The sequence below is a fragment of the Giraffa tippelskirchi genome, chromosome 5 (assembly GCF_054371585.1).
Source record: "Giraffa tippelskirchi isolate mGirTip1 chromosome 5, T2T-mGirTip1v1.2.pri, whole genome shotgun sequence".
In the NCBI taxonomy this organism is placed as follows: Eukaryota; Metazoa; Chordata; class Mammalia; order Artiodactyla; family Giraffidae; genus Giraffa; species Giraffa tippelskirchi.
In genome coordinates this window covers 176,861,507-176,874,564 of record NC_137279.1, presented here as the reverse complement: position 1 = coordinate 176,874,564, position 13,058 = coordinate 176,861,507, and the positions used below count along the sequence as shown (strand labels likewise).

Sequence of the window (13,058 nt, the reverse complement as noted above, 5' to 3'; positions counted from 1 at the left end):
TCAGCCAATTAGAAAGCGCAGAACTCGACCCTCCCACTCACTTCCGGCCCCGCCAGTCTCGAGACCTCCGGGTCAGGGGTCAGGAGCGGAGCATCGTCTCTGGCCCGGGCCGGCGGGGGAGGGCTGTGTGATGGCCTCGGAGCGCCCGGAGCCGGAGGTGAGGGGCGGGCGGGCGCAGCGCTGGGCCTGGAGATCCGAGGGGGAGGGTCCGGCGGCCAGGCGCGGCCGTGGCCTCCTCCGGGTCTGGAGGCCGCCTGGCCATCCTGAAGGCCCAACAATAGCATCTCTTCACCCCTACTTTTCTCGGTTGGGCTAGAGGAGGAACTCGTGGCTCAGTTTTGCTGGCCGAAATTTAATCCACTGCTCTCAACTCTAGGGCTCTTGGGTTCTTTGACCTCGTAATGGCATTCAGAAAATCTGTATTTTGATTTTCTGTTGCAGTTTCAGTGGGCAGGTTTGCCGGTTGCTGCATCTTTCAAATATTATTGGAATGCCATGAACAGCATAAATTAATTAGGTTCTAGTGCTCATGCTGTTGGAGAGCAGCTTAGATTTCATGAAAAAACGTTGGATTCAGAGTGAAACCTCGTTCTCGTATTGGCGCTGCCCTGTAGCTATCTGTGCAACTTCGGGCAAGTCTTGACTTCCCGGATCCTGTTTCCTTCTTCGTAAAATACCTATCTTCTAGTCTATTGTGAGGATCACACGTTTTAAATCGGAAAATGCAAATGAAGCATCTATTAAGTACTAAGGACCATGCAAGGAACTTTTGTATACATTGTGTGGTTCAGACTTGTGCAAGGAAGGTGACAATAGCCATTTTCATTTACGGACAAACTAAAAATCGAGAGAAGTGAAGTACCTTACCCAAGTGCTACTCTCAGCTGGAGAGTAGCAGAATTTTGGAATTAGAAGTGTAAAATGTCAGATTTTGAAAGAAAACACTGGGAGAGATGCCCAGTGTTACAGGAGAACATGTGAGTGGATGGGAAGGGTGAGAGTTGTATAATCATGCACTGAGTCCTTACCTATTGAATGCTTACTGTGTGCCAGAGACCATCTTAGCACTTTACCAATATCAAAGATTACTCTCAACCCTATGAAGCAGACACTGTTATCCCCATTTTTCAGTTGAGGAAACTGAGGCACAGAAATATTAAGAGTAACAAAGTTGCACAGCTAGTAAGTGGCAGAGCCAGGACTCCAAAACAGGTGTTCCCTTGTAGATCTTGTGTTCTTAGCCATAATGTTTACAATGCAAAAAGAAAGTAGCCACAGGATGGTAAATCTCCAGTGTTAGGATTTGATGTAATAAGACCCAAGATTAAATACAATTGTAGGAAACTACCCTATTAAAAAGGATCAGATGTGCTCACAGGGCTGGTGGAGTACCCTATGCATCAGAAATACCATTACTGAGGAATACTCAAGGAATTTGGAGCATGTTTTGTGGATTAAAATGAGAAGACATGGAAGGATGTTGTTGTGAAATACAACAGACTTTTCATGCATATAGTCTAAAACAGCATTTTCCAATGGAAACCCAATGCAAGGTATATATGCCAGTTTTCTAGTAGCCGCTTAAAGAGGTTAAAAAAATAGGTAAAATTAATTTATGATAGCATATTTTCTTTAACCCCATATTTCCAAAATAGTGTCATTTCAACATGTAATGAATATTAAAAATTATGAAATATTTAACGTTCTTCTTTTGTACCAAGTCTTTAAAATCCAGAGTGTATTTTACATTTAAGCACATGTCACTTTGGGCTAGCAATATCTCAAGTGCTCAGTAGCCACAGATGGTAATGGCTACCATACTGAGCAGTGCAAATCTAAAATAACTTGAATCAACACACGTTCCTGGCAGTCTCACTCAGCCACAAGTTCATTTGTTAAATTCTTGATTTGCATTTCTGAAAATCTTACCCCAGAAGGTAAAGAGAGTCCTGCCCCTTGGCAGAAAAGTGACTGTTAGAGGTTATTATAATCCCAAGAGAGAAAGATTGGGCATAGTCAGATTTAAGAAGTCATCATTCCTCAGATACTTAAATGATGTGTGCTGTTATGGACTTGGAATTGTGCTAAGTATCAGGGTGAATAGGGAGCAGTGTAAAACACTCCCTATTTTAATGGAGTGAACAAACATTGAATTATGATAATAAGTGCCTCAAAGGAAAAGTACAGAGCGAGTGAGTGTTTAACAAGGGTTCTTAACCTAATTGTTAAGTGAAGGGGGTGGTTCTTAAAGCCCTCTCAGAGGAATGACATTTATGCGTGGAGGAGTGAAGGGTGGCTGTGAGGAGAGACAGAATACATTGCCGGCGAAGGGAAATTGACAATCCGGAGGGAAGGAGGAGCTGTGAGCCTTCAGAGAACTTAGAGGAAGCAGCTGCTTATGTGGGCTCGGTGACAGTGAGAAGAGCTAACATGAGTGCTTCCTGAGTTAGCATCTAATACTTGGGAAGTCCCCGTGAAATAGGCATAGTTATTATCCCTCTTTCACAGGTGAGGAAACTCCAGCAGAGAGAGTTTAAGTAACTTCACCAAGGCCTTATTCTAATAAGCAGTGGAACAAGTGTGTGATCTTAGGCGCTCAGGCTCAGGGGGAGCTGGGTGAGAGATAAGACTGGTGAAGAAGATTCAGGTTGAAGCCATACTTGAGGTTCAGGACTTTGGCATATATACAGTGGTTCAAGGGCAAGTGAAAACTATTTTGTGGGACTCTGTTAACAGAAAACAGCACAGGGGTTGGAAAAGGCTTCAAGAATAATTTTTACCTTAACCACCAAGGGACAGGGGCAACAAACAAAAACCAAATTAATGAGATGGACATTGTTTCCTTCATCCTGGCGTACATAGTATGCAGCACATGCCTCATGTCTTATTCAGCTTGCTGTGAATGGTATGTAGTCCTCAAAGAATGTTCCAGAGAATGATAGGCTTTCTCTATCATTGTCTGATTCTCCTGGTTAATTGCCACAACATTCTTCTGAAGTAGACATTCTTATTCACATATTACAGATGAAACTGAGGCCTGGAAAAACTGACTTGTCCAGGCTCAGTTGGATACCAAGTAGTAGAGCATGTTTGAATCCAAGTCTCTGCCTTCAAAACCCTGCTTTCTCTTTGCCAGACAACTCCAGTGTACTTCAAACTCAGGATTCAGTATCAGGGATTAAATCTCCACGTAAGTGTCATGCTGTGAGAACACAGCTAACTCGAATTCTCAACCAGTGCAGTGGAAGAGTGACTTAGGGGAGCTCATGAAGTGTAGACTCCTGAGCCCTCTTGACTCTTAAATCAGTTGGTCTCAGGTGGTGCCCAGGTTTCTGCAGTTTAACAAGCACCTAAGGTGGTTCTGTGGAGAAGGCAATGGCACCCCACTCCAGTACTCTTGCCTGGAAAATCCCATGGACGGAGGAGCCTGGTAGGCTGCAGTCCATGGGGTTGCTAAGAGTCGTACACGACTGAGCAACTTCACTTTTACTTTTCCCTTTCATGCACTGGAGAAGGAAATGGCAACCCACTCCAGTATTCTTGCCTGGAGAATCCCAGGGACGGTGGAGCCTAGTGGGCTGCCGTCTATGGGGTCGCACCGAGTTGGACACGACTGAAGCGACTTAGCAGCAGCAGCAAGGTGGTTCTGATGCCACTGGGTCCTTGGATCACACTTGGAAAAATACCACTCTAGCTGCCTGAATTAATTCTTGAGTCTTTTGGTTTCGATAAATTGCACCTTGAATGTGAAGAAAACTTAGAGCTGATGTTTGTGAAAATGTAGTTGTTGACTTTAAAGGATACATACAAGGGGGAATGTTGCGAGAAGGCTCGAGTTAGGAAATGTTCCTGGTTTCAAGAGTGTGGGTTCTGTAAGAACCGATTGATGAACTAGACTTCAGTTTGGCCTTGAAGAGTTAGTACATCATTCAAAATAATCTTTGAGACAAGGTGGAGAAACAGAAGCTACACAGTAGTGGAATTAAGCAGCCTACTAACGAAATAGTCTGAAGAAAGTCTTCTAATAGGACAGTACTTGTCTGTACCCTCCATCTGGTGTATCCTCCTTTCCCTCCTCACTTGGTCAACTCTGCTCAACCTTCAGGGTCACTTTTTCTTAAGACTCATCTCTGAGTCAGGTTACTTTGTTACATGCTCTCATAAAACCACATTCTTATCCTTAGGCACACCTAGTTTGTATTAATATAGTAATTAGAGTGATTATCTGATTTTTTTTTTTTTCATTATAGGGTGAATTCTGTGAGAGCAGAGAATGCCAATTTTTGCTTTCCATCATATCCTTAGGACCTAGCCCAGTGTTGGCATATGGCAGACTCTCCGTAAATTTGTTGAGTGACAAATGAATACATACTCACCTTACCTTTGTCCTCTTTCGACTTGGATGAGGACTTGATGGCATCGTGATTGAATCAGCAGGGAAATTAAGCTGTAAAGAGATTTACTAGAAGACAAAACAGCAGCCTAAGCTTCACAATAGAATAATAGGCTGGGTTTATCCAATGTAATAGGACGAATTGAATAATTGTATGTGTCCAAAAAAAGCCAGCTGCGTGAGGACAGAATGGGGGATGTGTCTAAGCAGAAGAAGCGAGAAAGTCATAGAGATTTCTCGGGTCAACAGCATGGTAAAGCTTTCCCCAAAGTAAATAGAATGTGGGATACTCTGAATGTGACCTCACCTGGGTCTTGTACTGCATTCTGGGTGCCACATTTTAAGTTGAAAAGTAGACCAGCCAGAGTTTGTTTGTGGGCTTGTGATCTAAGATATAAAATAGGGAACTCAAACCATGCTGTTAGAGATACACTTAAGAAACCTGGAGATGTTTATTGTGGAGCAGCAAAGACTCAGAACCATCATCAGATATCTGATAGATTCTCCTTTGGCAGCGGGTCAGATTTTCCCTCTGTGGCCTCAGGAGGTAAAACCCAAAGTGAGTGATATATTTTCAAGAGAGCAGATTTCAAGAGCAGGTCAATGTAATATCAAGAAGACAGATTCTGGCTCAGTGTGAAGAAATTTCTAACTCTGCCAACCAAGTGAGAGTGAGCACAAAAAGCTGAAGTGAATGGCTGTGCGGAACTTCCTTTAGACTCAAAACAGCAGCACCTTGTTGCTATTTGATACATGCATTTATGTGGCACTTTTAACTTTACAATGTGCTTTCACCCATTGTTGGGGTAGGTGGTGATATTTTATAGAGGAGGAAACTAAAGGTCAAGGCCAGAGTCTCAGCTGTCACATCACATTTTATTTCTGTAATACTGTCATTCTATCTAAAATCTATTAAACACCAGAACTACCCTCCCCCCATTCCAGAATTGTAGAGAAGAAGATAATATCAGTAAAGAACATACTGCTGCTGATGCTAAGTCTTTTCAGTCGTGTCCGACTCTGTGCGACCCCATAGACAGCAGCCCACCAGGCTCCACCGTCCCTGGGATTCTCTAGGCAAGAACACTGGAGTGGGTTGCCATTTCCTTCTCCAATGCATGAAAGTGAAAAGGGAAAGTGAAGTCGCTCAGTCGTGTCCGACTCTTCGCGACCCCATGGACTGCAGCCTACCAGGCTCCTCCGTCCATGTGATTTTCCAGGCAAGAGTACTGGAGTGGGTTGGTGGGGGGAAAAAACTTGGTAAAAACCACTTTCATGGAGGCAAAGGAAAAATCCAAACAGTAGTTTTTCCACAGGTGAGGAAGGATAGGAGTTCTTGAACAACAAAAGCCAGATGTTGATCAAAGTGAAAAATTTGGAATCACTGGTAAGATACTAAGAACATAGCTTAAAACAGAGAAGAGAGTGAATATAACTTGTGGGAGCAATTTCTCTCATTCATACGTTCATTCAACAAATATTCCCTCCCTTGGTGTATCTTGGCACTGTGCTGGTTGCCAGAGGTACAGCAAAGAACAGCACAACGTAGACAGCCCCTGCCTCCCTGTGGTGTCTACACTTGTTGGGGAAATCAACATTAAAAAGTACACAGATTTTTCAGTATGAACTGTGGTGGGTGCTATGAAGAAATTCAGGCCGCTTTGTGAATGCCTAACAAGATACCAAACAGTACAGAGAATCATGGAAAGGTTCACTTATTAAACCCAGAGTGGCCAAGATTTTAGTCCTAGAAGATGAAGTGACCAGGTGTCCCCAACTCTCCTTATGGTGCTGAGATGTAGACCTGTGCTCTCCCTCCTTTAACCCTGGCTCAGTATGGGCCGAAAAACTTCCTGGCTATTTCCTTGCACAACTGAGACAAACTGGCATTTTTTTAAAAAGTGTCTTTACTAACCACCAAAGAAGAGCAAAAGGAAAATAGCATGGAGACTGGTGTTATTATGACCTCACCTTGAGAAGAGTTGTACTGCCTATGATTGGTTTTAAATGTTGCATTTGTTTTGCTTAGAACATAGAGTGAATTCACTTATTCAGCAAAACTGTATAGAGCATCCTATTGCCAGGCAGTGCACCAGACTCCGGGGATAGAGTGATAAACAGAAAGGGCTGCTGAACGGGGATATCCTTCTTATTCTGATAATACTGAACCCAACCCAGCCTTTTTCAAGATAAGAACCGCGGCACAGTCAACATGTAGACTAGAGAGGTCACTAAGACCACACAGCCAATCCACGAGGGAGAGGTTGTCTAGTTTATAAGAGTAACTCATTCTGAGGCCAAGGATCAGAGAAAGAGGGCATGTAATTGCTGCCGTTTCCTTTCAAGCCAATTAGATCCCTTTTGTCTTCTTAGGAGTTTGGCAATAAGAGCATTCAATTTGATAGGACCTTTTGAGGGGAATGATGGTTAGAAATGATAGGAAATAACTATACCTTGATTTCTCTAGCCACCAGAAATCATCCTGCAACCTACTGGTTTTTGGTGTTACCTTAAGCAACCTTGACACCTTTTTTTGGGGGGTTACTTTGGGCTTCCCTGGTGGCTCAGACAGTAAAGAGTCTGCCCGCAGTGCGGGAGACTCAGGTTTGATCCCTGGGTCAGGAAGATCTCCTAGAGAAGGAAATGGCAACCCACTCCAGTATTCTTGCCTAGAATATCCCATGGATGGAGGAACCTAGCAGGCTACAGCCCATGGGGTTGCAAAGAGTTGGAGACGACTGAGTGACTTCACTTTTCTTCCCTACTTTGATTAATCATCAGTTCTTGTCTGTGTTATTCTAAAGATTCCTTAAAGTGCAGCTGAGCTCACTTGTCTTAAAGGTTAGTTCAGCTGACTTTTCCCAAGACCGTCAGTGAAAGGCAGTGGTGGTTTTACATTCTAGTACAACTCCTTGTCTCAGCAGGGAACAGGCACAAACAGCTCACAGAATGGCTACTTTGAATAGTTGTGCTGTAGGCCATTGTCATCTCCCCTGGTTGTTAGGGGAGCTTTCTAAATCCTGTGGTAGCCAGGGGGGTGATTTTTTAAAATGCAGATACAATAATACTGCCCTGCTGAAAAAAGATTTAGGTAGCTTGACCTAATTCTTGAATAAAATCCAGAATCCTAGCCAGAGCCTACCTCAGGCCAGTGCAGGATAACAGTGTAACAGTAATATTTCCCAAAATGTGATTTTAGACGGTATAGAGACAACACAAAGTAATACTGAATCGCATCACATTGACGTTTAAATCGTCTTTTTGAATTATGTCACAGCATCCTTTATAAACCTCCATCATGTTCCTTCTTGTAACCATTTTAAAACTTTTCTGCTCCTAAGTCCCCAGTTTGATCCATATGTTAAACTCAGTAGATAGACTTTCAGCTCATCAGGTGTGGGCTTGACTTCTGACCCTGTGCCTACAAATTCTAGACCACTAGACCATTCAGGTATGACCTAAATCAAATCCCTTATGATTACACAGTGGAAGTGACAAATAGATCCAAGGGATTAGATCTGATAGAGCGCCTGAAGAACTATGGATGGAGGTTCGTGACATTGTACAGGAGGCAATGATCAAGACCATCCCCAAGAAAAAGAAATGCAAAAAGGCAAAATGGTTGTCTGAGGAGGCCTTACAAATAGCTGAGAAAAGAAGAGAAGCTAAAGGCAAAGAACAGAAAAGATATACCCATTTGAATGCAGAGTTCCAAAGAATAGCAAGGAAAGATAAGAAAGCCTTCCTCAGTGATCAGTGCAAAGAAACGGGGGAAACAATAGAATGGGAAGGACTAGAGATCTCTTCAAGAAAGTTAGAGATACCAAGGGAACATTTCATGCAAAGATGGGCACAGTAAAGGACAGAAATGGTATGGACCTAACAGAAGCAGAAGATATTAAGAAGAGGTGGCAAGAATACACAGAAGAACTATACAAAAAGATCTTCATGACCCAGATAACCATGATGGTGTAATCACTCATCTAGAGCCAGACATTCTGGAAGGTAAAGTCAAGTGGGCCTTAGGAAGCATCACTATGAACAAAGCTAGTGGAGGTGATGGAATTCCAGCTGAGCTATTTCAAATCCTAAAAGATGATGCTGTGAAAATGCTGCACTCAATATGCCAGCAAATTTGGAAAATTCAGCAGTGGCCACAGGACTGGAAGAGGTCAGTTTTCATTCCAATCCCAAAGGCAATGCCAGAGAATGTTCAAACTACTGCACAGTTGCACTAAGTCTCACACGCTAGCAAAGTAATGCTCAAAATTCTCCAAGCCAGGCTTCAGCAGTTCGTGAACCATGAACTTCCAGATGTTCAAGCTGGATTTAGAAAAAGCAGAGGAACCAGAGATCAAATTGCCAACATCCATTGGATCATTGAAAAAGCAAGAGAGTTCCAGAAAAATATCTGCTTTATTGACTACACCAAAGCCTTGACTGTGTAGACCACAACAAACTGTGGAAAATTCTTAAAGAGATGGGAATAACAGACCACCTGACCTGCCCCCTGAGAAATCTGTATGCAGGTCAAGAAGCAACGTTTAGAACTGGAAATGGAACAACAGACTGGTTCCAAATAGGGAAAGGAGTATGTCAAGGCTGTATGTTGTCACCCTGCTTTTTTAACTTATATGCCGAGTACATGCGAAATGCCAGTCTGGGTAAAGCACAAGCTGGAATCAAGATTGCCAGGAGAAATATCAATAACCTCAGATATGCAGATGACACCACCCTTATGGCAGAAAGCAAAGAAGAACTAAAGAGCCTCTTGATGAAAGTGAAAAAGCTAGCTTGAAGCTCAACATTCAAAAAACTAAGATCATGGCATCCGGTCCCATCTGCTACTGCTACTGCTAAGTCACCTCAGTCGTGTCCGACTCTGTGCGACCCCATAGATGGCAGCCCAGCAGGCTCCGCCGTCCCTGGGATTCTCCAGGCAAGAACACCGGAGTGGGTTGCCATCTCCTTCTCCAACGCATGAAAGTTAAAAGTGAAAGTGAAGTCGCTCAGTCGTGTCCGACTCTTAGCGACCCCATGGACTGCAGCCTACCAGGCTCCTCCATCCATGGGATTTTCCAGGCAAGAGTACTGGAGTGGGGTGCCATTGCCGGTCCCATCACGTCATGGCAAATAGATGGGTAAACAATGGAAACAGTGAGAGACTAATTTTGGGGGGTTCCAAAATCACTGCAGATGGTGACCACAGCCATGAAATTAAAAGACGCTTGCTCCTTGGAAGAAAAGCTATGACCAACCTAGACAACATATTAAAAAGCAGAGACATTACTTTGCTGGCAAAGGTCTGTCTAGTCAAAGCTAAAGTTTTTCCAGTAGTCATGTATGGATGTGAGAGTTGGACTATAAAGAAAGCTTAGCACCAAAGAATTGATGCTTTTGAACTGTGGTGTTGGAGAAGACTCTTGAGAGTCCCTTAGACTGCAAAGAGATCAAATCAGTCAGTTCTAAAGAAAATCAATTCTGAATATTCATTGGAAGGACTGATGCTGAAACTCCAATACTTCGGCCACCTGATGTGAAGAACTGACTCATTGGAAGAGACCCTGATGCTTGGAAAGATTGAAGGCAGGAGGAGAAGGGAACAACAGAGGATGAGATGGTTGGATGGCGTCACTGACTTGATGGACATGAGTTTGAGCAAGCTCTGGGAGTTTGTGATGGACAGGGAAGCCTGGCATGCTGCAGTCCATGGGATCACAAAGAGGTGGACATGACTGAGCAACTGAACTGAAGTACAAATTCTGCTAAGCTGCCTAACTTTTTCGGACCTCCGCTTACTTCTGTTAAATGTTTTGTGTGAAGACTGAATGTGGTTACCCTGGTAAAGGGCCTAGTGTTGAGCCTGGTCATAACCTGTAATAGTTAACTTCTATTGTGTTCTAACTAAGTGCCATGCACTGTGCTGAGCACTTCATATATTCAATCGGTATTAGAATTAGTACTGGTATTAGGGTCTAATACCAGTACTATCTCCATTTTACAAATGAGGACACTGAGACTTATATAGATTAAGTACCTTTTCCACAATCTCACTGCTAATAGGAGGCTGGATTGGGATTCAAACCCAGGCTGTCTGAATCTGAAGTTCTTATACTTAACCTCTGCAGTTCTATTGAATGTATTTTAGGTACTCAATAAATATGTGTTTCTTCCCTCTTCTTCCTTCTACTATCATTCCTGCCATTTTCCGGTGTCTGTTTCTGTATCTCTTTTCCCAAACTTTAAACTTTTTATTTTGTATTGGGATGTAGCCGATTAAAAATGTTGTGTCAGTTTCAGGTGAACAGTGAAAGTATTCAGCCATACGTATACGTGCATCCGTTGTTTCTGTATCTCTTTATGCTTGCCTTCTGCCTTGGAGAGAAAGGTCTTTCGTCATCATTAGTCGTTGCATCTCTGCTCTCCAAACTCTTCTCCAACATCAGGTACCCATCATCATTGCTTTTCCAGGGCTTTTTCCATCTCTTCTCCATGGGTATTTCCCCATTATTGGAGAAAAAAAAAATCTTCATTTCAACATCCCATTTCTCAACAGGATATCACTGACTTGTGCTCACTTCCTCGCAGCCTGGCATTTCCCCCTCACTAGGAACATGGGAAGAGAAATTTGCAGTTTGTCTAAGGAGGAGAGTAATCTTTTCGTCTGAGGCAAGAGTAAGGGAGTAAAGGATGTTACTGATAAGGGTTAATCTTGAGGAAACATCGGGGAGTTCAGGCCAGCTGACCCTTATTTCTCTGCAAAACAGGCAGGTTTATCTGCTGGGACCGCGGGAGTTGACAGACTGGAAAACCTGAGGGGAATAAGGAAAGGTTACTGACCAGGGAAAGGTAAAATGATTGGTAACGTTCGCTAGAAGTGGCACCACTGGCAAGGTGAGAGGTTTCTTTCTGTCAGAGTATACAGCTGGTGCAGTGTATGTGTGGATAAGGAAGAAAGTTAAATTCATCCTGAGGCAAGAGTTAGCCAGGCTTTTGTGGTGACAGGTGAGGACACGGGCAAGGGAACAGATGGTTGTTAGGACACAGTTGAACTGACTGCCTGTGAGGCAACGGAAGGAAGGAACTGGAGCGTTGACAGCTGAGAAGGGTGGGGAGGGAGACTGTGACCCATAGAAGTTGGGCTTTGAGGTCTTCAGTAGGCTTGCCATTCACCCAGTGCAGAGCTTTCAGTACCTGCTGTTGTCAAGACTTAATAGGAGGAACTGCCGGGCATTATTGAGTGTCTGTTCTGTTTTAAGTGATTTGCTAAGCACAGAGACACAAAAATAGAGCAAGACGCAATCCCTGCCCTCAAAGAACTTAGAGTTTATAGGAGAAACTCACATATCCATTGATATGTACGAAGGTCACTTGATCTGCATAGAGGTCTTTAGAGGAGAAATGGGAACCAAGAGATGAGAATTGAATCCTTGGGAAACCCTTTGCACTGAAGTGGGGGTAACCATTTCACCTCTGCTGCCTTGCCTCGGTAATGACTTCTGAGCTTTTTGGACAAGTTACTTGCACTGTGATCTATATGTACTGCTGCTGCTGCTGCTGCTGCTAAGTCGCGTCAGTCGTGTCTGACTCTGTGCGACCCCATAGATGGCAGCCCACCAGGCTCCTCTGTCCCTGGGATTCTCCAGGCAAGAATACTGGAGTGGGTTGCCATTTCCTCCTCCAGTGCATGAAAGTGAAAAGTGAAAGTGAAGTCCCTCAATCATGTCTGACTCTTCGCGACCTCTTGGGCTGCAGCCTACCAGGCTCCTCCATCCATGGGGTTTCCTAGGCAAGAGTACTGGAGTGGGGTGCCATTGCCTTCTCTGCTATGTACTAGGAACTAGTGAATTTAAAAAAAATACTTATTTGGTTGTGCCAGGTCTTAGTTGCGGCCACATGAATCTTTAGTTGCAGCATGTGAACCCTTAGTTGAGGCACATGGGATCCAGTTCCCTGCGTGCATGCTAAGTGTCTTCAGTCATGTCCGATTCTTTGTGACCCCACGGACTGTAGCCCACCAGGCTCCTCTGTCCATGGGATTCCCCCGGCAAGAATACTGGAGTGGGTTGCAACATCCTCCACCAGGGGATCTTCCTGACCCAGGGATCAAAGCTGTGTCTCCTGCATTACAGGCAGATTCTTTACCCATGGAGCCATCTGGCAAGCCCCTAGTTCCCTGACCAGGGATCAAACCCAGGCCACCTGCATGAGGAGCATGGAGTCTTAGCCACTGGACCACCAGGGAAGTCCCTGGGACTAGTGAATTTTTATAGATTTATTAAATATCTCTTTTTCCCTAGGTGGAAGAAGCCGGGCAGGTGTTCCTGTTGATGAAAAAGGATTATCGAATCTCCCGCAATGTTCGCCTGGCTTGGTTCCTCAATCACCTGCACCAGACTGTGCAGGCCACACCCCAAGAGAGGCTGGTGAGGCCCAGAGACATGCACAACATGAGCGCTGACCTGGAGGACATGCTTTTTTAAGGAGAGTGCTGGAAACAGGAGGGGAGACTAACTCGGAGGGGTCTACTTCTAGGAGGGGCAAGTGACTTTGCCCATAAGATTTCACAGGCGGAATTTTGTCCAGTCATTTTTCCAGCTTGGAGAAGTACTTGGTTGGGTTGCGGGAGGTAGAGCCAGTGGTGTGTCATTCTGGGTCTGGAAGT

General features: G+C 44.1%; 1 protein-coding gene across 4 annotated transcripts in view; it reads left to right on the top strand.

Annotated features, from left to right (window-relative positions):
- Window positions 1-43: 43 nt before the first annotated feature.
- The window catches only part of SZT2 (SZT2 subunit of KICSTOR complex), a 52,710-nt gene continuing 39,695 nt past the window's right edge, over window positions 44-13,058 (top strand). For all 4 annotated transcript variants that reach the window (XM_081492640.1, XM_081492639.1, XM_081492637.1 and 1 more), the window contains exons 1-2: window positions 44-157; window positions 12,694-12,819. In XM_081492640.1, coding sequence (XP_081348766.1) covers window positions 131-157; window positions 12,694-12,819 — 153 coding nt within the window. In that variant the 5' untranslated portion in view covers window positions 44-130. The remainder of the gene's footprint in view (window positions 158-12,693; window positions 12,820-13,058) is intronic.